This window comes from Protomyctophum parallelum, assembly GCF_964188405.1.
Source record: "Protomyctophum parallelum genome assembly, chromosome: 19".
Classification (NCBI taxonomy): domain Eukaryota; kingdom Metazoa; phylum Chordata; class Actinopteri; order Myctophiformes; family Myctophidae; genus Protomyctophum; species Protomyctophum parallelum.
Window position 1 is genome coordinate 35,069,724 of NC_139717.1, and position 25,877 is coordinate 35,095,600.

A 25,877-nucleotide genomic window follows, 5' to 3' on the forward strand; every position below is an offset into this window, starting at 1 on the left:
TTCATTACAAAGGCAACAAAGTTATATATCCATTATAAATGTAGGTGCAGGTGTTAACAGCTGGAGGTAACAAGATTAATCATTTTTACCCCCCCCCCCCTCTCAAATAAATTTAATAAACTACATTCACACATTCAAAAGTATTTCATAATATAAGAATCAAATAAATTGCATTAGGAAAAAGAAACGAGGGAAATGGCAGATAGGCTATACAAGATCACGACACGTCTCATTGCGATGAGTGCACTCACTATTTAAGACGGCTCTGAACTGGCAGACACCATATGGTAAAATTCACCCATCCACCACAAATAACGTTATTTAGGCCCTAGCTATCAAGTGACCACTGAGGAGGATACATTTGCCTATAGCCATTATTACATGGTGACAATAACATTATGATCCTTTTTTTGTTTTTACATAAAGCTATTGACTTTGGTAAGTGTGCATTTCTATCAGACATATTGGTAAATGGTTGTGTATACAACTGCATATGGAAGTGGTTCTCAAAGTGGGTTCCTTGATGGGGTTCCATGGGTTTTCTTTTAACCAGTCTTAACTGTATAATATAGGCTATTTGAAAATAGCTATCTACAAGCTCACAACGTACAAGATCTGCTATTTTAGAGGAATACAATGTAATATTTGTGGAAACTTTAATGTGCATATACACATGGCACACACAGCATGGTGTTAGATGCTTGCACACTACACTATAATTTGCCTATAATCTGTTATCTGTCTATCATCCATCACCCACCCATGCACAATGCATTATGAAGCAACAATAGGTAAACCATGGTGTTCTGGTGAATTGAAAATGGAGGACCCTTATGTTAATAAGTCTTGGTGCTTTTTCTGGTTTAATCCTCGTAACAGATTTTGTATTGACCTGTACTTTCGTTGAACTGATGTCTGTATAACCATTCTACGAACTGTTAAAAATAATAAAATAAACTCTTAAATCAAATCAGTCAACGCAAAAACCACAACGATCGAGCCTGCCAATGTTTCACTGGTTTGTGTGGTGGACACGCTCTGAGGCTGAACGGGCTGAACCCTTTACAAATACAAATTTTACTCTATTTGTACAATGGTCAATGTCATGAGTTGACAAATTTAACAGTGTAGATTGGGGGTCGCCGACATTCCCAGAGATGGGCTAAAATCGCACCAAATGGTTTTCCGACCGTGTCCTAGTAATAAATGCATATAGGCCTACAAATGGGGGGTATTATTTCCAGAGTAATCTGGTCCTTCACCGTCCTTGGTAAACTTGCAGCCAGCAGTCACCCCCCACCATCACACAATTCAATTAAATATACACGTACGTTTACATTGCCAAAGCAGAAAGAACAATACAACAATATACAGCAATACAATCAAAACAAAAATATGTACTTTGAAGGTCAGAATCTTCAATAGATCAACTTCTATGTACCAAGATCACTCGATGCAGGTATAGTACAGGAATATACACAATGATTAGTCTTTAGGGTGGTTGTGTTCCATTTGATATCCTTCTATCACAGCAACTCACAAATCTTGCTGCTGTGTTTGCACATTGTTGTATTTCGCCCAGCAGATATGGGAGTTTTTTGTCATTGGTCATGTTTTCAAAATCTCTGTGTGTGGTTGTAATCTGTGGGAAGTATGTGTCTCTGATGTCTTGTTACAATGGACAGATGGTTAGGAAGTGTAGCTCGGTTTCCACTTCATTTTGTGTGCAGTGCAGGGTGCATAGTCTGTCTTCTCTTGGGATACAGGTCTGCCTATGACGGCCTTTCTCGATCGCGAGACTGTGCTCACTGAGTCTGTAGGCCTACCTAAGATTTTCTTTGTTTTGGGTCGGTCACGGTGCTCATTCAGTGCTATTCTGCCACTGTGTATTCTCTGTTTAGGGCCAGATAGCATTCTAGTTTACTCTGCTTTTGTGTTGCTTCTTTTCAATGTGTCAGATAGTTTTCCTTTTGCTGTTTTATAATTTGGTTTAGTCCAATGGGTTTTCTATATCGTGGCTCTGTTTGTGTTTGTGCCCGGAGTTCCAGGGCCAGCTGGCTGAGGGGGCATCTTAGGGGCATCTCTCTAGAGTTTCACACACATCTGGCCAGCGTTGCCATGTCCTTTTTATTCTAAAATACTTTGGGCTCGTTGTGGGTTGCGGTTTCTAAAGTGTAGATTAAGTTGGAGACAAGTTGCTTATTTGGGCTTCCTTCCTAATGGGACGCTCGCTTAACTAGTGTTTTTCCCAAATATGTTCACGTCAAGGACCCCCAAATGTATCCCCCCCCCCCTTTTTATAAAAAGCCATTGGATTTATAAAATAGCCATCGTTGGATTTTTTATTTTTTATTTTGTTAATGCTTGCCTGTTATTATCTGTCAATATTGTGGACACATTTTATAACCAAATTCTTTCGTTTTAGGACTGCAAGTCTAATCAAATGCTGCATATGGACCGTGAATCAAATGGCAAATAAATAATGGGCCTGCCCTTCCTTGATATGAAAAGGAAAGGGGGGTTGAAATTATGACCCGTTCATTCGAGTCTGTGCAACATAGTCTCTTGAGACAGACTTCGAACAACAAATTCAAAAGAAAAGGGCGCTGGCTTTTCTCTTTTCTTTTGTTGGCGATGGGTACCCAGATTGGTGTAACTCTGACAAGTATTTCGTAGACATGGTTGCTTGTTTCTCTCACAAACTGGCAACAACAGTGGATGTACGTCTCGCGGTGACGGACGGGTCGACGGGAAGTGACATATCGGGGGGATTATACTAAGGGAAACATTCCATGATCCGTCTGTCAAAAGGAAAACATAAATGTCGACTAAAAACTTTAAATGTAGCTTCAAAAACTAGATTTTTTAAATGTTGGTATTTCTAGGGGGACGTGTAGAGATGGCCGCTATCCATGCACGTGGATAATCATGTGTTTTATTATATGAAAAAGGAGCTACAATCAAATGCTTTCGAGCACAGTAAGTTTATGAACCAACCTTGTTTACTACTTCTTGTTGTCGTTAGGCGAGCCGAGTTATTAAACTCACCGACTTGACAACTTTATCGTTGTCAATGTTGTGGGACTATTTCTGATTTTACAAAACGTTTAATTGGTTGTGAACACATGAATCTTTGGACTTTGGCAAATGTTTTGTTACAGCTTTGTAACCACATGAACCCAACCCATATTCTTCTGAACATGTCAAAACTTAAATCGAGCAACGCCAAGCATTCTGCGAAAATGGAAGATGATGAATTTAATACGGAGGAGGAGGACCCCGATGGAAACAAGCATATGCTTTCTTAGGGTTTATATCCTCTTTAATAGCAGACCTTGTATTGAACTGCACTTTCCTGTGCTAATACTGTTAATAAAGTATTCAATCAATCAGCAAGCAATTAAGCTATATCTATTTTGTATGGTGTTATTTAGGGAACTAACGGACAATAGAGCTTCGGGGTCCCTTAATTTGGTTTACTTAAAAAAGAAGGAATAACTCTATACTGGTTCTGAATGTTGGGTCCGGGGACCCCCAGGGGTCCTTAAGGGGATCCCTCAATGCCCATGCAGCTAAATTATTAATAGTTAGGAACCAAAATGTACCCAATTGATTGACCCTTACAAATCTGTAACTCTGAGATTGTACACAACCGTAGGTAAGGATTATGTGATTTATTTAGGTGTATTTTGTCGAAATGATGGCTGGGAATACAGATAGCTCTGGTCCATAGCGTTAGGAAGGACATTGCGTCTAGAATACAGACATATTTCATGTGTAGGTCTGGAATGATGGCTGGAGTACAGACTACTATATACGTAGACACATTGCATGTGTACTTTGTCCTACACCTACAGTGTGTTGTGTGTTCTGAAATTGATTGAATACAATCAAAATAGTACAATATGTAGTTATGTACTACAATTATACAATAATTCTACAATAATTCTACAATAACACACAGTCCTAAGGGCTTGTTTCCATTGTGTCATATATATGATGTCTAGTACAGACATTTCATGTGTATTTTGTCCTACAGTGTACATTGAAATGATGGCTGGTGTACAGACATATTATGTGTATTTAAATATTTTGTCCTACAGGCTGTCTATGCATTGAAATTATGGCTGATGTACAAGACATACTTCATGTGTACAGTGTACATTTAATGATGGCTGGTGTACTACAGAGTACAGTCATAGTTCCTGTGTATTCTGTTTTACAGTGTACATTTAGTGATGGCTGGACTACAGACATATTGTGACAATCTGAAGCAGAGACTGAAGCTGGACGTCCTCAGAGAAATGTTCCGCCAATATCCTTTATTCTGCTTCCTACTGGTGTCCATGCTGTCCCTGACAGTGCTGCTAAACAGGTAGGATTATTAAACATTGTTGCTGTCGGGCAGAAACATCTTATTTTAGCATCATTTGTATTGAAGGACTGTCACAGGATAAGTTACAGTCAGTGATAGAAAGTAACCCACTTTCAGACTCTTCAGACTCCATCATGGCCCGTAGCACGTATGTGATGTATTGCCATGCTTTTTGTTCTTGCTGAATGTAAATCGCTCTGGATTAAGAGTGTCTGCTAAACGCCTAAATTGTAATTCTAAACTAAACCCTTCTGGGGGGCAGGAGTGGCTCAGGGCCAGGGGTAGAGTGGCCGGTAGAGCAGCCGGATGTGAACCATGAAGGTTCACAGTTCGATCCCGGCCTCCTCCAGACTAGAGTTGGTGTCGATGTGTCCTTGAGCAAGACTCTGAACCCCTAATTGCTCCCGATGTGCAGTCTGGTGCCTTGCATGGTTTCCACTGCCATCAGTGTCACATTCACCCGTCATGAATGCGTGAATGTAATGCACAATCTATGTAAAGCGCTTTGGATAACAGCACTATATAAATGCACCTTTTTCCATGTATTTTCTGGTTTTCTCTAGGAAAAAAATAAAATAAAATCACAAGACAAACAGAAACCCTCCCACCCAACCCCCTTTCCCCCAAAATGTGCAGTAAATAGTAAATAAGAGTTTAGCAAAAAGTGAAAAATAAAGAAAACAAAACAAAAAACAAAAACAAAACAGACACCAGTCAAAAGTGTATCAAAGGAGGTGACGGCATATACGATACGCCTGTTGGTCCAACATAATTTACACAGAAAATGCTTAACCCATACTGTTGTCAAGCTCTTGAGGGGCCACATTGATTGATAGATACATAGATACATAGATAGATAGATAGATTTTATTTCAGTCCATAAAAGGAAAAAGGAGTACATACAGAGTACATACATTAAAATCCACTAATAACTAGTGGTACCGAAAAGGTGAAGGCAGAAGCCGAGGCTTATTGCACCTACCCTTTTTGAACATAACTCAAGTTACACTAAGCAGAGAATATTGTCAGACATAGATTTCATTAAAAAAAAAAACTATAAAGTTCTGACCAAAGATTGTGAGAAATCTAAGAAATCTAAGCCGGGCTTAGATTTGTCCTATATAATGAAAAGGGAAACAAAAAGGTAAAAAGTAATTTGTTGTGTGTTTATACATAATTACTGCAGTGTCCACTAGATCATTTAATTTAAGAGTTTTTGAGTTCATGAATAGTGGGTTGGTTGGTGTAAGGTAGTCGCTTTGGTTAACTGAGCACGGGCTCCCTCACAGGAGACCGTTAGCCTGGCATTTTGGCCAGACTCACTCATATCACACTGCCAATTGTTTTTATTTTTGCCACTGGCAGATTCGCGTCTGGCCATTGCGAGGCTAAGGAGACTGACCACCTATCCACATATTTTCAGGAGGACATGATCTTTTTTGCCCAAGTCTCTAAGCTACTGCTGAAACAGGGCTAGATTCTGACTTCCATTGTTGCAAAATCAAACGTTTGGCCAGCACTGCAGTGTGCACAAGGAGATGGTGAAACATCTTATCTATCTCCATATTACTTTTGTATTTCTTTGTAAAGTAACGATACTACTTGATCAGACTATTACTACAGCGCCACTCAAAAGTAGCAGATCTGAAAGCTCAAACCATTTTGAGCTTGCGGGTCTACTGCTTTTGATATTTTTGAATTTGAATCAGGAAAAATAAAGAATCTGCCTAACGATGATGTCACAGGTGGACGGGTTTCTGAACTGCCCACAGCCCTCCTATGAGACACAGACCAAGTAGAAACCAATTGTGCTATTTTATCATAAACATTAGTGAGGACCAATTATATGAATTATATTCACCATTGAAAAGTGGTGAAGTGGTCCTTTACAATGGATAGTCATGTCCCTGACTACTGCCGTATGTATCGTTGCTGTCGGGCAGAAACCTTGTATCCCCCCCCCCCCCCCCCACACACACACACACACACACACACAAGGTTTCCACTTGATAGCAACGATATACTTCCATCGCATACCTTAACTGTAAAACCTTTGGTCATTTTATCGTCTGCTCTGGCTTATTTGATTGATTCAATATTTTGATATTTGAAGGGCAGCCTCCTTCCTATACAAACCCATTGTAACTTCAAACTCCATTTTAACCATGGAAAATATGAATAATGAATATCAAATATCTAATTACTGAATCAAGTAACTTAAAAACTGTCTGGGGTGTTCACTTCACATAAGCCTGAGAAGACGATAAAATGACTTTGACTTTGGCTGAGTCCTTGGTCTTATCTTTTTTCCCTGTACAATAAACCTCTTTGCCGAAAATAGCCTATCTACAAGCTCGAGATTGTAGGGGCTACTAATCCCCCCAAAAATATGGATGTGAGTGTTCAGGTGTCAAAATAAAAATCACCCCTGTGTGAAGTGAGGGGCGCTCTTATCATCATACGTCATCATACATCATCTCATACTGGCCAATCATTAGTCTTTTAATGTTTGTGTTTACACAAACACTCAAAACTGGCAATTCATTATCAATGGCATTTGTCAGACTGGTCTTGCTTCTCTGTGCTCATGTGCAGGTATGTTCATATCCTGATGGTGTTCTGGTCGTTCCTGGCGGGCCTGGTTACTTTCTATTGCTCCATTGGACCGGAAACTCTCCTCCCAAACATCTTCTTCACCATGAAGCCAAGGAACACGGTAAGAACAACACAAACCGTGTTAGTAATGGTTATTACTAATTGTTGTCTTTATGAATGATGAATGTGATACTGGTTATTACTATTATTGTGTTCATAACGATTTGTTTTAGACAATGGTTATGTAATTCTTGCATCTTCATGACGATGATGAGTTTGCGATAATGGTTCTTTCACTAGTCGGAAGAAACGCACCATTGGGAAGGTTTAAGGGATTTATTGACAGTAAAGAAATGAATGAATGAATGAAATTGGGTGTGTAGGTTCCATGGGAGGCCGTCGACCCTGAGGTCTTTGGGGAGGAGGTCGTATGGCGTTTGTCTTACGGCGCGCATGGACCCCCCAGCAGGAACCTGAGAAATGGTAGAGGGGGAGAAAGTAGGAGAGAAGAGAGTTTTGTTTTCATCGTTTGTTTCCGCTTTAGCAGAGTGAATGTAGTAGTTTTAGTACCGATAAGCTCCTTTGGGGGGAGCAGGGAAAGGAGCTACTATGGAGGTGAAAGGGGTGGGATGCAAGAAGCCTGTAGGAAAGTGGCAAGTGTGCGACGCAGCGAGGCGGGCGAAACGTGGAGGATTCTGGGTGGCACTGGTCAGGTATAAATGGGGACAGGTAGAGTGGTGTGGAGAGTGGCGTGAAGGGCAGGGTCAATGTGTGTTTCTCCACCTCCTGAACATCTGTTGTTCCAACTCCATTTGTGGCAGCAGTGGCTCAGGGGTAGAGTGAGCGGTGGTTTCCTCTGTCATCGGTGTATGAATGTGTGCGTGTGTGAATGGGTGAATGTAATGTAAAGCACCTTGGATAAAGGTGCTAAAATGCACTAATTACCATTTCTTACTCATTCTTTTGTCTTCAGCAACCAGACCAGCAGGAGCTGTTCCCTCAGGGACACAGTTGTGCTGTGTGTGGGAAGGTCAAGTGTAAACGACACAGGTACATTGCTCCATACACAATACAGTATAGTATACAGTATGCTAGTTGGTGCCCTACAAAGCCAAATGGGTTTTAAAGTGTTTCAACTGGTCAGCCAAATATCGGCAAATGAGTGATGTTTTATGATTTTATATTCACCATTTACCAATTTATCTGTTCTTGAAGTAATTGTTTATCCCCCAAAATCACAAAGGCTAATTTGATCTTTGGGATACACAAATAAGTCTTTGTGTCTGAAAACATAGTTACTGCAATTACTGGCTTAGTGGCAATTATTTTAGATATTTGAAAGCATTACATGATTAAACATCAGTAAGTTCTTTAACTTCTATTTAAGTTATTTGTCAAATCTGCAGTCTGCAATTTTTGATTACAAAGACTAAATGGCAAACAGAAATGTAAATTGTATTCAGGTACGTTGAACCCTACAACACTGGTTCTCAGATGATCGTGAAGTGTAACTGTATGGTCTTTCAAGACGTTTATAAATCCCCCAAAATAAAAATAAAAACAGTCCTTTGTCAAAAGTAATCAACAAACTATACAATAAAAACTGGTTAAACATTGGCCAAATTGTCAAATAAATTAAGGAGGCAAATAAGAGCAAAAGAAAACCTTGTAGATCAGCTATGTTCACAATAGTTATCTGTGAACCGAGTCAAACAAAATGTAACGCCTCATCTCCTACAATTCCAATTGCTTGTCAGGGTGAGCGGTCCCAGTTCAAATATGATTATTTTGGGGGTCCCTAGTTAAATTATGATTATTTTGGGGGGTCCCCAGTTAAATTAAGAATATTTTGGGTGGGGTCACAGCCTGAAAAGGTTGAGAACCACGGCCCTACAACAGCACTGGTTTTCAAACCTTCATTTCAAGGACCCCCAGCCCCAGTTTGTTATTCCTTACAGACCTGTATCATGGACCCCAGGAAGACATACAGTACACTAGTGGTATTGGCTTGACCACACAAGTAACATAAACATAAACTGGAACTCCAACATTATGCTTATTCATTTGTGCACCATTTCTGTTAAAAAAAAAGTCTACTTATTGCTGATGATTTGTTAAAAGAAAATGTCATGCATTCTTAATATTATTATCATCTTTGTCTATCATCTTTGGTCTGGGGATTGTGATAGCACATTTTGTTCAATACTATCATGCTTATTCTATTCTACTATCCTGCTTATTCAGTCTAACATGTAATCATGTTAGACTGACTATATAACCACTAGTGTCTAATCAGCTCAAATGATTAGATATAATTAATAGTTTTCCCAGAAGTTTTGCCTTTACTAAAAACTCAAAAGTGTATTACTGTGCCACCTAGTGTAAAATAAGAAGTATTGCAAGGTATTCAAACTGCATTTTCTTTTGTTCACAGACCAACCCTACTGCTTGAAAACTATCAGCCATGGTTGGACTTGAAAGTTCACTCAAAAGTGGATTCTTCAGTAGCAGAGGTATGCTAGACAAGGCTTTCATTGTTTTAGTTCTAATCTTAATTCACAATACCTTTTCTTTTCACCCAAGGCTTTTTTCCCCACTTTCTTTCTCTCTTCGACTTGCAGGTATTTGAGTTGGTTCTGGAGAATTACATCTACCCCTGGTACAGGTGAGATTGTTTTCTTTTATTGTATTTTTTCATTATAGTAAGTAACACATAGAGGAAATGTTTTTACATTTTGTCTTCCACTTTTCAGGGACATGACAGATGATGAGGCGTGTGTGGACGAGTTGAAAATTACATTTCGTTTCTTTGCATCAGTAATAATTCGACGAGCTCAGAAGGTAAATAAACCCTCTTCAGATGATAAAACCATACAAAGGGGTGGGAAGTTTATAACATGTTTTCAGTATAATAGATTTGTAAGATGAAAGATATCTTGCGTTTGGCCAAGAGAAGTCTTCCCCAGCTGTATCTCTATTCGATCTATTCAGAGCATACTGTATGTAGTTCTTAGCACAGCAAAAGCATTTGTACTAGATTTTTATGTTGCCATAATCCAGGGTTGTTTTTCCACTGCTTTGTACCACATTGCCACTAGGTGGATGTTCCTGGTGTATTTGCCGACAAAGTGATGAAAGCAATAATGAAGCACATTGAAACCATTTCAGAAGCTCAGAAAAAAGGTATACATTTTGTTCTACCACAGACACAAATTACAGCATGTTGGAGCAGTTGTTCTCAAACGTTTGTATGTATGTATTTGGCCGCGGACCTCCATCTGGACCTATTCTGTGCTAGGGATGATTGACCCCCATACAACTTAAGATTTGTGTTGTGCAAAATAGCATGTCTAGAAGCTCAGCTATGATCAAATAGTAGGGTTAAAAGTGGTTGATGCTATTAATTTATTTTATCTGGGGGGGCCCTGGCATGTGTCATTTTAGATTATTACAATGCAAGCTCATAGACATACAAGCTGTGTGTGTGTGTGTGTGTGTGTGTGTGTGCGTGTGTGCGTGCATGTGTGCGTGCGTGCACTTTACAGTGAAGAATGTGGAGGAGTTGCAGCAGGCAGCGTTGGAAGAGTACGGCGGTGACCTGCACATCGCCCTGCGGAGCCGCAAAGACGAGCTGCTGTATCTGAGAAAACTCACCGAGCTGCTGTTCGCTTTCGTCATGCCCCCTAAAGCCACTGACTGCAGGTAAGCTTCACGTCATGCCCCCTAAAGCCACTGACTGCAGGTAAGCTTCACGTCATGCCCCCTAAAGCCACTGACTGTAGGTAAGCTTCACGTCATGCCCCCTAAAGCCACTGACTGCAGGTAAGCTTCACGTCATGCCCCCTAAAGCCACTGACTGCAGGTAAGCTTCACGTCATGCCCCCTAAAGCCACTGACTGCAGGTAAGCTTCACGTCATGCCCCCTAAAGCCACTGACTGTAGGTAAGCCTTACGTCATGCCCCCTAAAGCCACTGACTGCAGGTAAGCTTCACGTCATGCCCCCTAAAGCCACTGACTGCAGGTAAGCTTTTCGTCATGCCCCCTAAAGCCACTGACTGCAGGTAAGCTTCACGTCATGCCCCCTAAAGCCACTGAGTGCAGGTAAGCTTCACGTCATGCCCCCTAAAGCCACTGACTGCATGTAAGCTTTACGTCATGCCCCCTAAAGCCACTGAGTGCAGGTAAGCTTTACGTCATGCCCCCTAAAGCCACTGAGTGCAGGTAAGCCTTACATCATGCCCCCTAAAGCCACTGACTGCAGGTAAGCTTTACGTCATGCCCCCTAAAGCCACTGAGTGCAGGTAAGCTTCACGTCATGCCCCCTAAAGCCACTGACTGTAGGTAAGCCTTACGTCATGCCCCCTAAAGCCACTGACTGCAGGTAAGCTTCACGTCATGCCCCCTAAAGCCACTGACTGCAGGTAAGCTTTTCGTCATGCCCCCTAAAGCCACTGACTGCAGGTAAGCTTCACGTCATGCCCCCTAAAGCCACTGAGTGCAGGTAAGCTTCACGTCATGCCCCCTAAAGCCACTGACTGCATGTAAGCTTTACGTCATGCCCCCTAAAGCCACTGAGTGCAGGTAAGCTTTACGTCATGCCCCCTAAAGCCACTGAGTGCAGGTAAGCCTTACATCATGCCCCCTAAAGCCACTGACTGCAGGTAAGCTTTACGTCATGCCCCCTAAAGCCACTGAGTGCAGGTAAGCTTCACGTCATGCCCCCTAAAGCCACTGACTGTAGGTAAGCCTTACGTCATGCCCCCTAAAGCCACTGACTGCATGTAAGCCTTACGTCATGCCCCCTAAAGCCACTGACTGTAGGTAAGCCTTACGTCATGCCCCCTAAAGCCACTGACTGCAAGTAAGCTTCACGTCATGCCCCCTAAAGGTCCTCCTGGTGAACCTCATGTGTCGAAGTGTCCTTGAGGTTGTCCAAGACACTGAACCCCTAACTGCTCCTGGTGAGCAGGTTCTTGCCTTGCATGGTTTCCCCTGCCGTCAGTGTGTGAATGTAAAGCACTTAGGAGAAAAGAGCTATATAAATGCAGTCCAGATCTTGTTGAGCTGGTCATTTTGAAAGTAGCTCTCAAGTCATTAAGTGTATGCAGTGCACCCCTGCTTCAGTTGTCTGTGTTGCTCGTCCTCAGGTCTCTGGCTCTGTTGCTGAGAGAGGTGATGGCTGGTTCTGTCATGCTGCCTACCATGGACTTCATGGCTGATCCTGTAAGCACTAACACTACATGTACTCAAGTACTGTACTTCAGTGGTTCCCAAAGTGGGGTCTGGGGATCCCTAGGGGTCCTTGAGGGAGTTCCAGGGGGTCCCCTGCTAAATGATAATCCAGTTGGTTAAATGATAACCAACTGGACCCTTTTGGTTCCATTTGTAAACTCTCAGAGTTAAATTAACTTTGATTGTACTCTATTCTGAATAAATCTATGGGTATATTTTGTGTTAAAAATCGTCCAAAAACGCGGGGCACATATCTATTCTGAGGGCATCAATTGTGTTAAATAGGGCTCCGTAGACTAATGTAAACGGGTTGAGAATCACTTCTAGAGCTGTAAAAATCTTCTCTTATGGGGGTCCCTGGCATATATTTTTCAAATGGGCCTCATGGCTCGGCAAGGCTACTTACTTACTTTTTACTTTTTACTTTACTGCGGTACTTCCGATTTTCAGTACTTTTACTTCTACTCCACTACATCTGAGAGGCAAATGTTGCACCTTTATTCCACTATAATGAATTGAAAACTTTAGTTACTAATACTTTAGATTATTATTACAAAACAAACATACATTGACCACTTCAACCCTATATACATTTCGGCCATTTGAAAATAGCCAATCTACAAGCTCACAGTGTGTCGTGACACGGCGCATTGTGAGCTTGCAGGTCTGCTGTTTTCAAAAGTTGTTTTTATATTTTTTTTACTTGTGAAATGGGACATTATGCACAATGAGTAAATTTACCTATGGTACTTTAAGTATATTTGATGCCGCTTTTACTGTAGTGTGCACTTTGATGTACTTTTACTCAAGTACATTTTTAATACAGGACTTGTACTTGTGTAACAGAGCATCATCTACATTGATACAGAATTTATACTTTTTACTTGTGAATACTTTTTCCATGATTGTAAGCATCCTGTTTAGCAGTGAGACACTGTGAATGTGTGCTCAGATGGTCATCTGCAATGAGGTGGAATCAGTGTGTTTACGTCATGCTCATATCCTTTCTGTTCAAACAGGATACTGTGAACTTGATGGTGCTTATATTCGTTGACGACACTCCGGTGAGTCCGCTTGGAATTTGATCTTGAAGACTTGGCTTGGTGGTATTTATTAACATGTTGCACTTTTCATTATGTGTATATGCCAAATGTGCTCTGACACAAATGACGCACCATGCCAAAATCAACTACAGACCTTTATGAATAAAATTTCCATTTTTATTATAGTGCCAAATCACAACAAGTTGTTCCAAGACACTCTATTCATAGAGCAGAGACCTGACATTGTCCCACCCTGAGCTAAACTCCTGTTTAAATGGGAGAATTTAAGAAACGTCAGGCTCTAGGCTTCCCCAGGCCCAGACCCGGACTCCCTTGTGATTCACTGAAAACTGAATTCCCCCCGTGGGGAAAACATTTTGTTTCAACCTTGTTGTATAAAAATGTGCTTTATAAATAAAGTGGATTGGATTGAATTTGATGAAATAGGTCTAATTAATTAATTAATTAAAAGGTTTGAGAACCACTGCTGTAGTTAGTTAGTTAGTTAATTCTCTTAATTATTGAGTTAGTTGTGCTCAAACTTGGAATGTTACTGTCTCCTCAGCCAGAGGAAGCCATGGAACCTCCATCTGCCCTAGTTCCCTTTCTGCAGAAATATGCTGACAACAGCAACAGGAAGCCATCTGTAAGTATCGCACGCACACACACAGGTAGAGAGAGGTCCTCTTTGGTCTGTCTGTCTGTCTGTCTGTCTGTCTGTCTGTCTGTCTGTCTGTCTGTCTGTCTGTCTGTCTGTCTGTCTGTCTGTCTGTCTGTCTGTCTGTCTGTCTGTCTGTCTGTCTGTCTGTCTGTCTGTCTGTCTGTCTGTCTGTCTGTCTGTCTGTCTGTCTGTCTGTCTGTCTGTCTGTCTGTCTGTCTGTCTGTCTGTCTGTCTGTCCGTCCATTGAATCATCCATGTCACATAATGTCTCTATGCTGTTTTTCTCTTTTTCTTCCCCTCCCTTCCCTCAATCCTTCCCTCGTTCCCTCCATCCCTGCCTGCGTGTGGTTTGATTTCCGCAGGTGTTGAAGTTGGAGCTGAAGGAGATCAGAGAGGAGCAGGACCTGCTGTTTGGCTTCATGAACTTTCTGAAACAGGAGGGGGCCGTGCACGTGCTTCAGTTCTGTCTCACCGTGGGTAAGTGTGTGTGCACGCACGTGCTTCAGTTCTGTCTCACTGTGGGTAAGTGCGTGCATGTGTGTGCACGTGCTTCAGTTCTGTCTCACTGTGGGTAAGCCTGTTTGTGTGTGTGTGTGTGTGTGTGTGTGTGTGTGTGTGTGTGCGCGCGCATGCTTCAGTTCTGTTTCACTGTTTGTTTGGTGACCAATAATAGTTTTAACATCTGTTACAGTAATGCAAATACATACATTTCTGTAATCTACTGTCTCACATTACCTGCAGTATATAGAAACTATAGAAACATAACTTCCCATACACATCATCCATTGGCTGAACCTTTGTTTTCTTTTTCAGTGGCACACACGTTTCTGTCTCAAAATGTTGTGCACTTGACAACCCCAATGTCGCACCAGTAATTCCTGTAACATCTAATCTTATATCCTCTCTGGGTATTATTATTATTATTATTAGTTTTACTAATCAGATCTCACTCTTTTCTTCCAGAGGAGTTTAACAACAAGATTCTGAGTCCAGAGCTGAGTGAATCTGAGCTGCAACGCCTGCACGGCGAGGTGGAGCACATCTACGAGACGTACTGCCTGGAGGAGAGCATCGACAAGATCCGCTTTGAGCCCGCCATCGTGCAGGAGATCAAGAACAGTACGCACGCACGCACGCACGCACGCACGCACGCACCACGACCAGTGTTGTTTGGCTCTGTATCTATGTATTTAAAGGTAGCGTAACTGATTTTCTTTCTCCTTGACATGAAAATGTTTGAGAACGACTGACATAGAAACATGGGTTTAGCAAAAAACTAAAAAAAATACTTTCTACTGTCTAGTGGGGTGTTGGTGACAGGCTGACAGTTGGTGACAGTGCAACCACCTTTTATGCCAAATATTGTTTTCATGAATTTTCTTTTCAAATTCGACTTTATAATTAACCATTCCGTTCATAGCTTGTATTTAGCAGAACTAAGCGGAGCATCTCTGTGTTGTTGTCAGTTGCTGAGGGTCCTTACAGTGATGTGATCAAGCTGCAGACGGTGCCCTGTCTGTTCAAGGCCTACGAACACGTCCTGTCCCTGCTGGAGAGAGTGTTCACACCCATGTTCTGTCACAGTGACGAGGTGAGAGACTTCTGCCATGAATTAGACCTTAAACCTATCCTAACAGTAGAACATGTTCTGTCACAGTCACGAGGTAAAAGACTGGTACCATGAATTAGACCTCAGGCCTATCCTAACAGCAAGGACAAAGTAAACCAAGAACCTATCAGTCTAAAGTCTAAACCGTAGAATATCCAAAGATAATCTCTACATTGAAACTATAAACACTATAGTCAAATCCATGGAGCAGTGCCCGGCCAGGTGTAGCTAATCAGTGCTGTGGTGTAAAGCAGTGCTTAATGGTGCACTGCAGGCATGGTCACTCCCAGGGCACCCCTCCTTGGATTTGTCTATATATATCTGTCTACATTACATTATACCTAAATTACATTTTAGATTTGTCTTTGCATAAGCCTGCAAGGTCATCGAGGCTAGGGCATTGTAGGACAAGTACTACGGGCTGAGGTGGAGTCTGAAGAGGTCAGTCTTCAGACTGCGGCGCAAGATTGGGAGTGAGTCTGCAGTTCTAACTGCAATGGGGAGTTCATTCCATAGTTTGGGAGACGGGAGAAGAGTCTGGGACGTGTGGAGCATTGTCCCGGATGTTTTAGTGAAGTAAAATAAAAACACAGCCAAGATGTTTCAGCATCACCAGATTCACCACCAGTGCAGTGCAGACTGATAATTTAGCTTGACTTGCATCTGTGCATGCACTGCCTTCCTCATGCGATTCTACGAATGTGCTCTAAATCACTTCTTCAAAAATGTTCAAAAGTCTCAGATGTAAAAGGGCACTGTAAGTATATCTGCTATTTTTGAATAGCCAATGCAAAAAATCTAAAATTTGTAAATTACACAAGATGCTTTCTGATTTTTAATGGGTTAAAATCACATCATCGAGAATAGTGCCCCTATTCTCTGGGCAAGTAGTTTGAGTAGTTTGGCTATTTTTGGGGGAAGAAAGTGTAATTTGACAGCGCTGCGAGTTGAACATAATCTACCTCTGTGTTACTTGTGTCTGTGTTTGTTGCAGTATTTCAGACACCTGCTAAGAGGAGTGGAATCTCCAACAAGGAGCTCCAGAATTAACAGGTGGGTGTACCCTGCTGTCATACAGTCTATCTCACTGGTGGTATGTACTAGAGAGAAAGAAAGCTGGTTTGGAAGAAAATAACCTTTCATGCACAGTTGCACACATCACTCTTCACGCACCTAACAGATGTATGTATAGGCCATTGTTTTGATGTGTGTACTGTAGATCATATATTATGTGGGAAACGTCACATACGTCATATGTGTTGCGTGAATTTCTCCACAAAATGTTAATACGTTGCTTCGCAATATCAGGTGACGGGTGTAGTCTACATTCCACGTTAAATAACATGACTTCCCCCACTATACAGTATGTTATTCTCCTATCAAAACAATGGGATTTAGGTTCGGACACCTTCAGTTTGGGGTTTAGCAAAATGTTATTGTTATATTACCCAACAAGCTCTAATTGCATTATTAAAATCAGATCTTCACTAAAGATAGACAACTCCTGATGGCCCAAAGTAAAAAGTGTAAACCTTTTTTATTTATTTTTATTATTCATAATCAAGGCGAAAGTTTGAAATAACGTCGATATTGAAAGTCATATCGCCCTAGCCCTTATGTGCCACGTTTTTACAGTGAGCTCCACATTCATGTCCCTGTGCGTATTGTTCCAGGAATAGCTTCAGTATGGATGATGTGAGGTGAGTAGCTTAAAGCATGTCATGATGTGACAGCACGTCGCCTGCCTGACTGGACTTTGGTTTGCTGCATGCAAAATGTGCACACCTGTATTGGAACACCAAGGGCTCTATCTTACCCCTTATCCCTAAACCTATTTGCCATTTTTTACAATTTTGAAAAACCTTTTAAAATAGTTCAACTAGCCGATCTACATCGACACGTTGTGAGCTTGTAGATCGCCTATTTTAAAAGGTTTTTCAAAATGGTATATGGATAAGGAGTAGCCTAAGTGGTGGCACAAGATGGAGCCCCAAGTGTTTGCTTGAGAAATGAAACCTGAGATGTCTTGAGAAAGCTTTCATAAGATGTTGGCTGTTCTGCTTGTGTTTCTGTTGGGATCCTCTCCCGCTGATGCTGCTGCTGCTGCTGCTTGTGGATGTCATTTTGTTTTGAAGAAAGCGGCAGTTAACTGAAATGGACTAATCATCGCTAAACTTTGAATCATTTCCAGTCGACTAGTTGGACATACGAAAGACTGAAATAGAAATCAGGTCTTGCCCACCTGCCTCTGGCAAGAAAATAAAACTTTTAGGCAGGTGGATTCTGCTTTCAGGTTGTCCGACCGTACAAGTGCTCATTTGAGAGGGGACGACACTGACCCTGGTGCGGGAGGGGGAAGGGGGGGTTACATACAGGCATATAGAAAAATAGGGGGAACAAAATGAATTGAAATGGAACACTGAGAGGGGAGTGTTAACGTATGGAGAAAAGAATCCCACCCGTGTGAACTGAGTGGTGCAACTCCCCCCCCCTCCTCTCTCTCTCTCTCTCTCTCTCATTAGCAGGCAACAGTGCAGCACTGTCTCTCTCTCTGTTTCTGGCACAACAGCGCCCCTACTGGTACTCATAGTCATACTGGTGCTCATTAACGTCACATAGGTGAACCAACACATTGCTGTTCCTTGGAGTAGTTGCACCACTCAAAAACGAAACAAAAGTACAATAATGCTGTAAATGTTTATGTTGATCACTCTCCTCCCAGTTCTGTACAATTGTCTGAATGAGTGTGCAGTGTATTTATCAATAAACATAATAATAAATAAATAAAAGACGTGATGATATGAGGGCGTGAATAACCGTTTTGAGGTCCGGGCCGAAAGGAATGGCTTGATTTTTGCGATGTTCCTTAACTGGAAGTAACAAGATTGGACGACTGTTGTTACCTGTTTAAAATCACCCTCAGGTTACTGGCTGCAGGATGACATTTGTGGAGAGGGAACCAAGTTTTGAACCAATCTCTGTTTTTGACTGTTTGGAGAAAATTCTGTGTCATCCAGTCTTTAATATCGGATAGGCAGGCCAGAATGAGTGACATATTGCCTGGACCTGGTTTTAGTGGCATATACAGCTGGTTATCGTCCGCATAACAGTGGAAATGTATGTCATGGGTGCGAATGATGTTGCCGATGGGAAGCGTATAGATACAGAAAAGTAGTGTCCCTAGGTTAGATCCCTGTGGGACCCCGCACGTGAAAGGGACCTCCCTGTGGGACCCCGCACGTGAAAGGGACTCGAGAGGACGAAGCCTCTCCAATGATGACGGAGACGCTCCTGCCCGTAATGTAGGACTCATTGTGTATTGTCGACTCACACAGGAACCCGTCCAAACGAGGCGAGACGTTCGGGATCGGCAGGATCGGGAGTAAGATCAAAGGGGTGTTTAAGAGCACCACCATGGAGGGAGCCATGCTGCCCAGTCCCGTCAACAACACAGACGACGATGCGGTGAGTTGCAGCGCTGCATGGGCTCCACACACTAACCACGGCTGTTGAAGACCAGTGGTTCTTCTCAACCTTTTCAGTGCTGTGACCCCCAAAATAATCATAATGTACATATTGTGAAAATAGCAGATCTACAAGCTTGTAGATCTGCTTCTTATTTCACAAGTCGGCCAATGTTTGGCCAGTTTTTAAAGTATAGTTTCACTACTTTTGATGCAGTGACGGTCTTTCTCTCTCTTTTTTGGTTGAGGTAAAAGTTGGTCTTGGTTGGTCCTTAAATTGTCACTTTACTGTCATCTGGGAACCCCCCTGGGACACACAGGTTGAGAACCACTGTATTAGACCAGTGGTGCTCAACCTTTTCAGTGCTGTGACCCCCCCCGCCAAAGTAATCCTATTTGAACTGGGGACCTACCATCCCTAGGCAGTTGAGGCATTACATTTTGTTGGTCTCGGTTCTTCAATATTGTGAAAATAGCAGATCTACCAGCTCGAGCTTGTGGACCGGCTATTTAAAAAAATGTGCCTCTTTCTTATATTTTTTGACAATTAGGACGATGTATGACCAGTTTTTATAGTATAGTTTGTTTATTACTTTTGATGCAGTAATGGTAGTTTTTATTTTCTCCTTTTTATTTATATTAAAAAGTTGTTTTCTTCATAGCTTAGTTTTTAATTTGTTTTTATTTAGTTTTCCTCGCTGAAAAAAGTAGTCGACAAACATTTTTCGTCATAGTGGAGAACATTTCACAGGAGGGAGGCAGGGCCCGAGCCCCGGACCTCCTGGGCTGGGCGAGGACTTCCAGGCGCTCTGAGAGGCCGAGGTGCGGCCTCTCGAGCCCAACCCCTCTTCGCTGGTTACCCGATGGCCGCTGTAACCCTCGATTTCGCACGGTTCTCCCCCCCTCTGAGGGGACAGGGGGGAGATGCCAAGCACCTCCAGGGAGCCAGGGGCGCAGTGCCGCCCGGTCGCCCGCCGACGAGCGACCAACTTCGTTCCGACCTTCCCAGCCGGCCTGCCTGCCGGTTCCATACTTTAGTCGACAACACTGCAGTGTAGTAAGTGTTGCTTCGGGTCCTCCCCAGGTGGAGGAGGCCATGATGGTGATGGAGGACGACTCCCCCGCAGAGCTGATCAGCGTGGCGGGCTCGCTGCGCAGCCTATCTGCGTGGCGCATCACCATCCCTTACATCGACATCTACGACGACGACGTCAAGAGGGAGAGGATCCCCGTCTTCTGCATCGACGTAGAGCGCAACGACCGGAGGGACGGTGGGTGGGGGAGAGAAACGCTCGTTGTCTGGGCTTAGGAGGGACGGTGGGTGGGGGAGGGAAACACTCGTTGTCTGGGCTTAGGAGGGACGGTGGGTGGGGGAGAGAAACACTCGTTGTCTGGGCTTAGGAGGGACGGTGGGTGGGGGAGAGAAACACTCGTTGTCTGGGCTTAGGAGGGACGGTGGGTGGGGGAGAGAAACACTCGTTGTCTGGGCTTAGGAGGGACGGTGGGTGGGGGAGAGAAACACTCGTTGTCTGGGCTTAGGAGGGACGGTGGGTGGGGGAGAGAAACACTCGTTGTCTGGGCTTAGGAGGGACGGTGGGTGGGGGAGAGAAACACTCGTTGTCTGGGCTTAGGAGGGACGGTGGGTGGGGGAGAGAAACACTCGTTGTCTGGGCTTAGGAGGGACGGTGGGTGGGGGAGACAAACACTCGTTGTCTGGGCTTAGGAGGGACGGTGGGTGGGGGAGAGAAACACTCGTTGTCTGGGCTTAGGAGGGACGGTGGGTGGGGGAGACAAACACTCGTTGTCTGGGCTTAGGAGGGACGGTGGGTGGGGGAGACAAACACTCGTTGTCTGGGCTTGCATCTCAAAATCCCCACTGTTAATATTGAAAACCTTTATTTATTCTCGAAAAGAGCATAGAGGTTTACCCTCATCACGCACGCACGCACACACACACACACACACACACACACACACACACACACACACACACACACACACACACACACACACACACACACACACAGATTCAGAAAACAATGCATCACACAACATGGGCCACAAATCCAAACTATTTGAAATGATGATTGTGGCAAAAGTATCACAAGAAAATGGTTGAAACTAACAGGATGGACATAATATATTAAGTGTTTGGTAATAGAGAGGTTGACATTCTCGTTGAGGCTTCAGAAAGAGAAGTTTGCCACTATTGTTTTGGGTAAATTAATTAGAAATAAGGACCTTTTATTGAAACACTGGATTGTATGTGTTTAGGATAGAATATTGCCAGCACCCTCTTTGTGAAATCTATTATTTCATTCTTCATTGAGACCTCAGTTATTTATATCAGTCTGATAACTCTGTTTGTTTTCCACTACCTGCAGTTGGACATGAAACTGAGAAGTGGTCCGTCTTCAGGAGATACCTTGAATTCTACGTCCTGGAGTCCAAACTCACTGAATTCCACGGTAAAATGGTCCTAATTTGATTGATTGATTATTTGATGGAATACTTTATTAGTCAGAAAGGTAAAGAGCATGTGGTACAGTGAGACATTAAGGCTAAAACTAAGGACAACACAATAAAGTATTCAGTTCATCCCAACCACTTGCAACCTGCCATCCTTTTATTGGGCATGTCATTATAGGCAAAACGTTTGTTTATTATTAACAAATAAAATGTCAAAAAGTTAGAAAATAGCTGCAAGCTCATAACAGTCGTACTATGAAGTATATGTGGCTTAAGCGAACCATTTTCTCCGTTGTGATGGTTATTGTGTGATTATATTTGGCCAAACAGCCCCTGCTTTAAATTTTCATATTTTGTTCCATCTCTTTGAAGGCACATTTGCTGATGCACAGCTCCCCTCCAAAAGAATCATTGGACCAAAGAACCATGAATTCCTTACATCAAAGAGGTTGGAATTTGAGGAGTATTTACAGGTAGCGTGTGTGTCTGTGTGTGTGTGTGTGTGTGTGTGTGTGTGTGTGTGTGCTCAATAATACTACAAATCACAATTTATTTAATACTTTTAGTCAGAAATGTAAACCATACAGTCAAACACTTAGTCTAAAATGATATCACCGAAATGAATCCATACAGAGTCATAAAGCAACAAAAATAATAAGCTAGTCTTTATTTTTGTTGTTTTGTTGCCAATGTATCACTTTTTCTGCCAGTTTAGTGTCATCCAAAGTTTAGTTGTCATCCTCTGATTCCCCCACACACTGTAATGTTGTTTCTATGGACCCTTAATCAATCAATCAATCAATCAATCAATCAATCAATCAATCAATCAATCAATCAATTAATCAATCAATCAATCAAAACTTTTGTATAGCACATTTCATGCAGCAAGTGCAACCCAATGTGCTTCACAGATTACAAATAGAAGAAACATTAAAGGTAAATAAAGAAAGAAAACATTAATGATATGACCAAATTAAAAGCAATGCTAAAAAGGTATGATTTCTTTAAAAAATATCGGTGGATTCAAAGAGCCGCAGGTTTACAGGCAGGCTGTTCCACATTATAGGACCATAATAGCTAAATGCTCCATGCCTTTTAGTTTTAGGTCTAGCCATTTACCAGTTCCCGAGGATCTGAGAGCTCCCAGGGAGCATTTCAGACAAATAGGCAGGTGCATTTACATGATTAGATTTAAAAACCAGAAGAAGGACCTTAATATCAATTCTAGAACAAACAGGCAACAAGTGAAGTGACTTTAAAATGGGTGTGATGTGTGCTCTCCGTCTGGTCTTGGTCAGTACGCGTGCTGCTGCATTCTGAACTAGTTGTAGCCTGTACTAGTTGTAGTCTGTACTGGTTGGTCATAGGTATTGACACCATGTGCCTGATACACATGGAATCACCTGCTGTTTCTTTCCACCTGCCATAGTGCAGAGCACATGATGCATGCTGAGGAACACTGTATTCCTCATAGCAAAAGTCATGTCCGGTTTACTTCCTGTATCTGCGCAACGTTATAGGTGGCTGCCTTTTTAGGAGACCGCAATTAGGTCTAATGGGAGAGTGAACGTGAACAGTACACAGCTTCTGAATGAGTCTTTTCCCCATTTACCCCATGGTCACTGGGCTAAATCGCCACACGTTTCTGTTATTTTAACATTATTATATTTAATATTTATTCCAAATCGACCCTTGGAAGTCTGTAACTCTGAGAGTGTACAAATATAACCAAATGGACCCGTTACTGGTCCATTTGTATTTTGTACCCTATCAGAGTTATGATCCAGAGAACCACTGGTATTGTAATTGTATAGCAGATCCACATAACCAGCTCTGACAGTGTGATCAAACCGGTTCCCGAAACGGTTCCAAATGTTGGATCCGGTTTCTTTGGTTCCACTGGTTCCGGATCCCAACCCAACACCCCGGCTGACAGGCAGCCTCTCGCACCCTGTAGGAGTTGCGTAGACCCGCCCTGTCTGGCTTCCCTCTCGCAAACACGGCCAATTGTGTTTGTTGAAATGTCCGCCCGGCCAGGCCGGAGTCACCACGGAAGATCCAAACTATCAGTGTCAGTCTGCGGTGGCATGCAGGAACTTAAAATGGGGTTTGAGCAGTGAATTAATGTTTGTGCTTGTGCGTGTTTTCAGAGGCTGCTACAACACCCAGAGCTGAACAACAGCCAGCTGTTGGCTGACTTCCTGTCTCCTCACAGCATGGAGTCTCAGTTCCTGGACAAGATGCTGCCTGATGTCAATCTGGGTGAGTCAACGCCATGCAAACCAACCTGGGTGAGTCTAAACCGTCCAACCAGCACTCTCCACTATGGCTAAGCGTCTTTGAGTACTTATAAAATAATTCCAGACATAATTACACTACAACTAAGTAAAACCGTGCCGTGAAATCTATTTCACAGGTTGATCTACAAGCTTTGTGAGCTTGTAGATCAGCTATTTTCGTGTATTATTTTAGAATAAATTAGAAGTACGTCCCTGGTTATGTTTATGGAAACACACACAAAAAACCTCATGGGTTCTGGAAAGTTCCAGGCAATGGAAGGTTCTGAAGAGCCAACAATAAGCCAAACCAGCACTCCCCACTAGATGGCAGTGTTAATCAATCATCATCTGTTTATTATTGGGCAGGTAACTGATGCTCATGGTTGATTAATGTGATTTGGTACGTTGCTCTCACATATTAAGAACATAATATACAGCAGATTAAATAAGTAGTACACACTAATCTGAGTAATTTCTTTCACAGGTAAAATCTTCAAGTCTGTACCAGGCAAACTCATGAAAGAGGTGAGAAAGTGGCCTATGGTTGACCCCTTTAATGTAATATGCTGAATAAATCTACTAAACAAAGCTAATGTGTTAATGTATCTCCCAACACATGCAATGAATTGCAGTAAGAGTTAAAAGTGCCCTTCTGTTGCATGTTCTCCCCGTGTCCCTATAGGGTACGTACCCTCACAAAAAACATGCAGTAATCCTGGTCACTAAACTGCCTCCCCCTGGCCAGCCGGGGCGCCTGATGGAGGGGAAAGGAACTGGTTGGAATAACGTGTTCCTTCCACGCACTACGTCCAACCAGGGAAACCCCCCTGTCAGGTGTAAAGGAGCAACACTCAGGCATGAAGGAAGCATGAGTTCAAGTCCGTTGCTCTCCCCATGTCCCCATATATGGGGACTAGGTTGGTGGAGGGTGTGTAGAGCCCAGGATCACATTAGATGATTGACACAGGGGTGAAAAATGGGTTACAAAATCGTGGGATAAAAAATATATCTGTGCAACAAGGCGCAATGTGACAATTAAATAAAAGTACACGGCCCAGGCCGTAGCGTAACGGTCTGGGCACCGGACTGGTGATCCAGTCGCGGTGTGCCGCGGGTTCGACTCCCGAACCCGACACGGCCTTTACCGCATGTCATCCCCCCATCTCTCTCCCATTTCCTGTCAGCCTACTATCTGTCCCTTAAAAAATCAATAAAAGGCGTAAGCCGCAAAAAAAATATCTTAAAAAAAAAAAAAAAAAAAAGTACACGTGTCATATCTAACCGCATTTTGATGATGATGATAATTCAAGTTATCTATGGATAATTCCAATAAAGTCCATAACTTAATTGTACATACAATCTTAAAAAAGTATTTTTTACTTACTCCACTTTAGATTTGACTGGTCAAATGAATGAGAGAAGTGATACAACATCCCATGCCTCACAGCTACTTCAAATAGTCTGTGGTTACAAAGCACAGTTTCACTTTCATGGAACCTTTTCCAACAGGTGTGAAAGATATAGCTCTGGTGAAACTTACAAGTCTATCTGTTATGTATTTCTTGCAGACATTTGACACACGCCCCCACACATACAGTATGACACAAGCAATAGCTGATATGGAGGATAACATCGCGCCATTGACATTATGTTCTATAATAATATGAGTAAATTCTATCACATTTGACTCAAGTTAAGTTATCTACATTATTGTATTTAAATCCTGCCTCACTGGACCGGTGGGAAGTGCCGCTCCAGGGTGCTATTGTCACGCTCGCTATTTGCTCATGTTGATCCCCCCCCATGCTGTGTACTAATACAGATCCCCACAATATGTAACTGTTTTTAGATCGGTTTGAAACGCAACACATAACACGTGGCTTCGTCTGTGTCCGCGTGACCGCCCGGGCATGCTCAAACATGTGGTGCGCGGCCCCGAATGGAGCATCTGGGAGCGACAGATGGTCCTCGCTCCGAGGTTGCTGCTACCTTTTTATAAACCCACTCCACTATGTAAAAAATTGCCTCATTCCGTTCCCACTCCACTCCGCTCGTATGCTCTGGCTAATAAATTGTTGCTTGATGAGAAGCTACTGATAGAGCATTCTGGGGATGCTCTTGTCGTAATTCAACCAAGACATCCATAATG

General features: G+C 42.6%; 1 protein-coding gene across 6 annotated transcripts in view; it reads left to right on the forward strand.

Moving 5' to 3' along the window:
- Window positions 1–2,753: 2,753 nt before the first annotated feature.
- Window positions 2,754–25,877, forward strand: part of LOC310876203 (sorting nexin-14-like) — a 30,592-nt gene continuing 7,468 nt past the window's right edge. For 2 of the 6 annotated variants that reach the window (XR_014570708.1, XM_083789654.1), the window contains exons 1-23: window positions 2,754–2,979; window positions 4,226–4,375; window positions 6,971–7,091; window positions 7,944–8,020; window positions 9,405–9,483; window positions 9,592–9,635; window positions 9,724–9,811; window positions 10,069–10,153; window positions 10,516–10,672; window positions 12,119–12,194; window positions 13,223–13,267; window positions 13,812–13,892; window positions 14,267–14,384; window positions 14,871–15,026; window positions 15,374–15,498; window positions 16,511–16,569; window positions 17,190–17,216; window positions 18,852–18,981; window positions 20,065–20,251; window positions 21,365–21,448; window positions 21,822–21,922; window positions 23,600–23,711; window positions 24,213–24,253. Coding sequence is in view for 5 of the 6 variants with exons in the window: in XM_083789654.1 (XP_083645780.1) it covers window positions 4,239–4,375; window positions 6,971–7,091; window positions 7,944–8,020; window positions 9,405–9,483; window positions 9,592–9,635; window positions 9,724–9,811; window positions 10,069–10,153; window positions 10,516–10,672; window positions 12,119–12,194; window positions 13,223–13,267; window positions 13,812–13,892; window positions 14,267–14,384; window positions 14,871–15,026; window positions 15,374–15,498; window positions 16,511–16,569; window positions 17,190–17,216; window positions 18,852–18,981; window positions 20,065–20,251; window positions 21,365–21,448; window positions 21,822–21,922; window positions 23,600–23,711; window positions 24,213–24,253 (2,130 nt within the window). In the remaining variant the exon portion in view is untranslated. The remainder of the gene's footprint in view (window positions 2,980–4,225; window positions 4,376–6,970; window positions 7,092–7,943; window positions 8,021–9,404; window positions 9,484–9,591; window positions 9,636–9,723; window positions 9,812–10,068; window positions 10,154–10,515; window positions 10,673–12,118; window positions 12,195–13,222; window positions 13,268–13,811; window positions 13,893–14,266; window positions 14,385–14,870; window positions 15,027–15,373; window positions 15,499–16,510; window positions 16,570–17,189; window positions 17,217–18,851; window positions 18,982–20,064; window positions 20,252–21,364; window positions 21,449–21,821; window positions 21,923–23,599; window positions 23,712–24,212; window positions 24,254–25,877) is intronic. The other 4 variants (XM_083789655.1, XM_083789658.1, XM_083789656.1 and 1 more) reach the window with 4 other exon arrangements.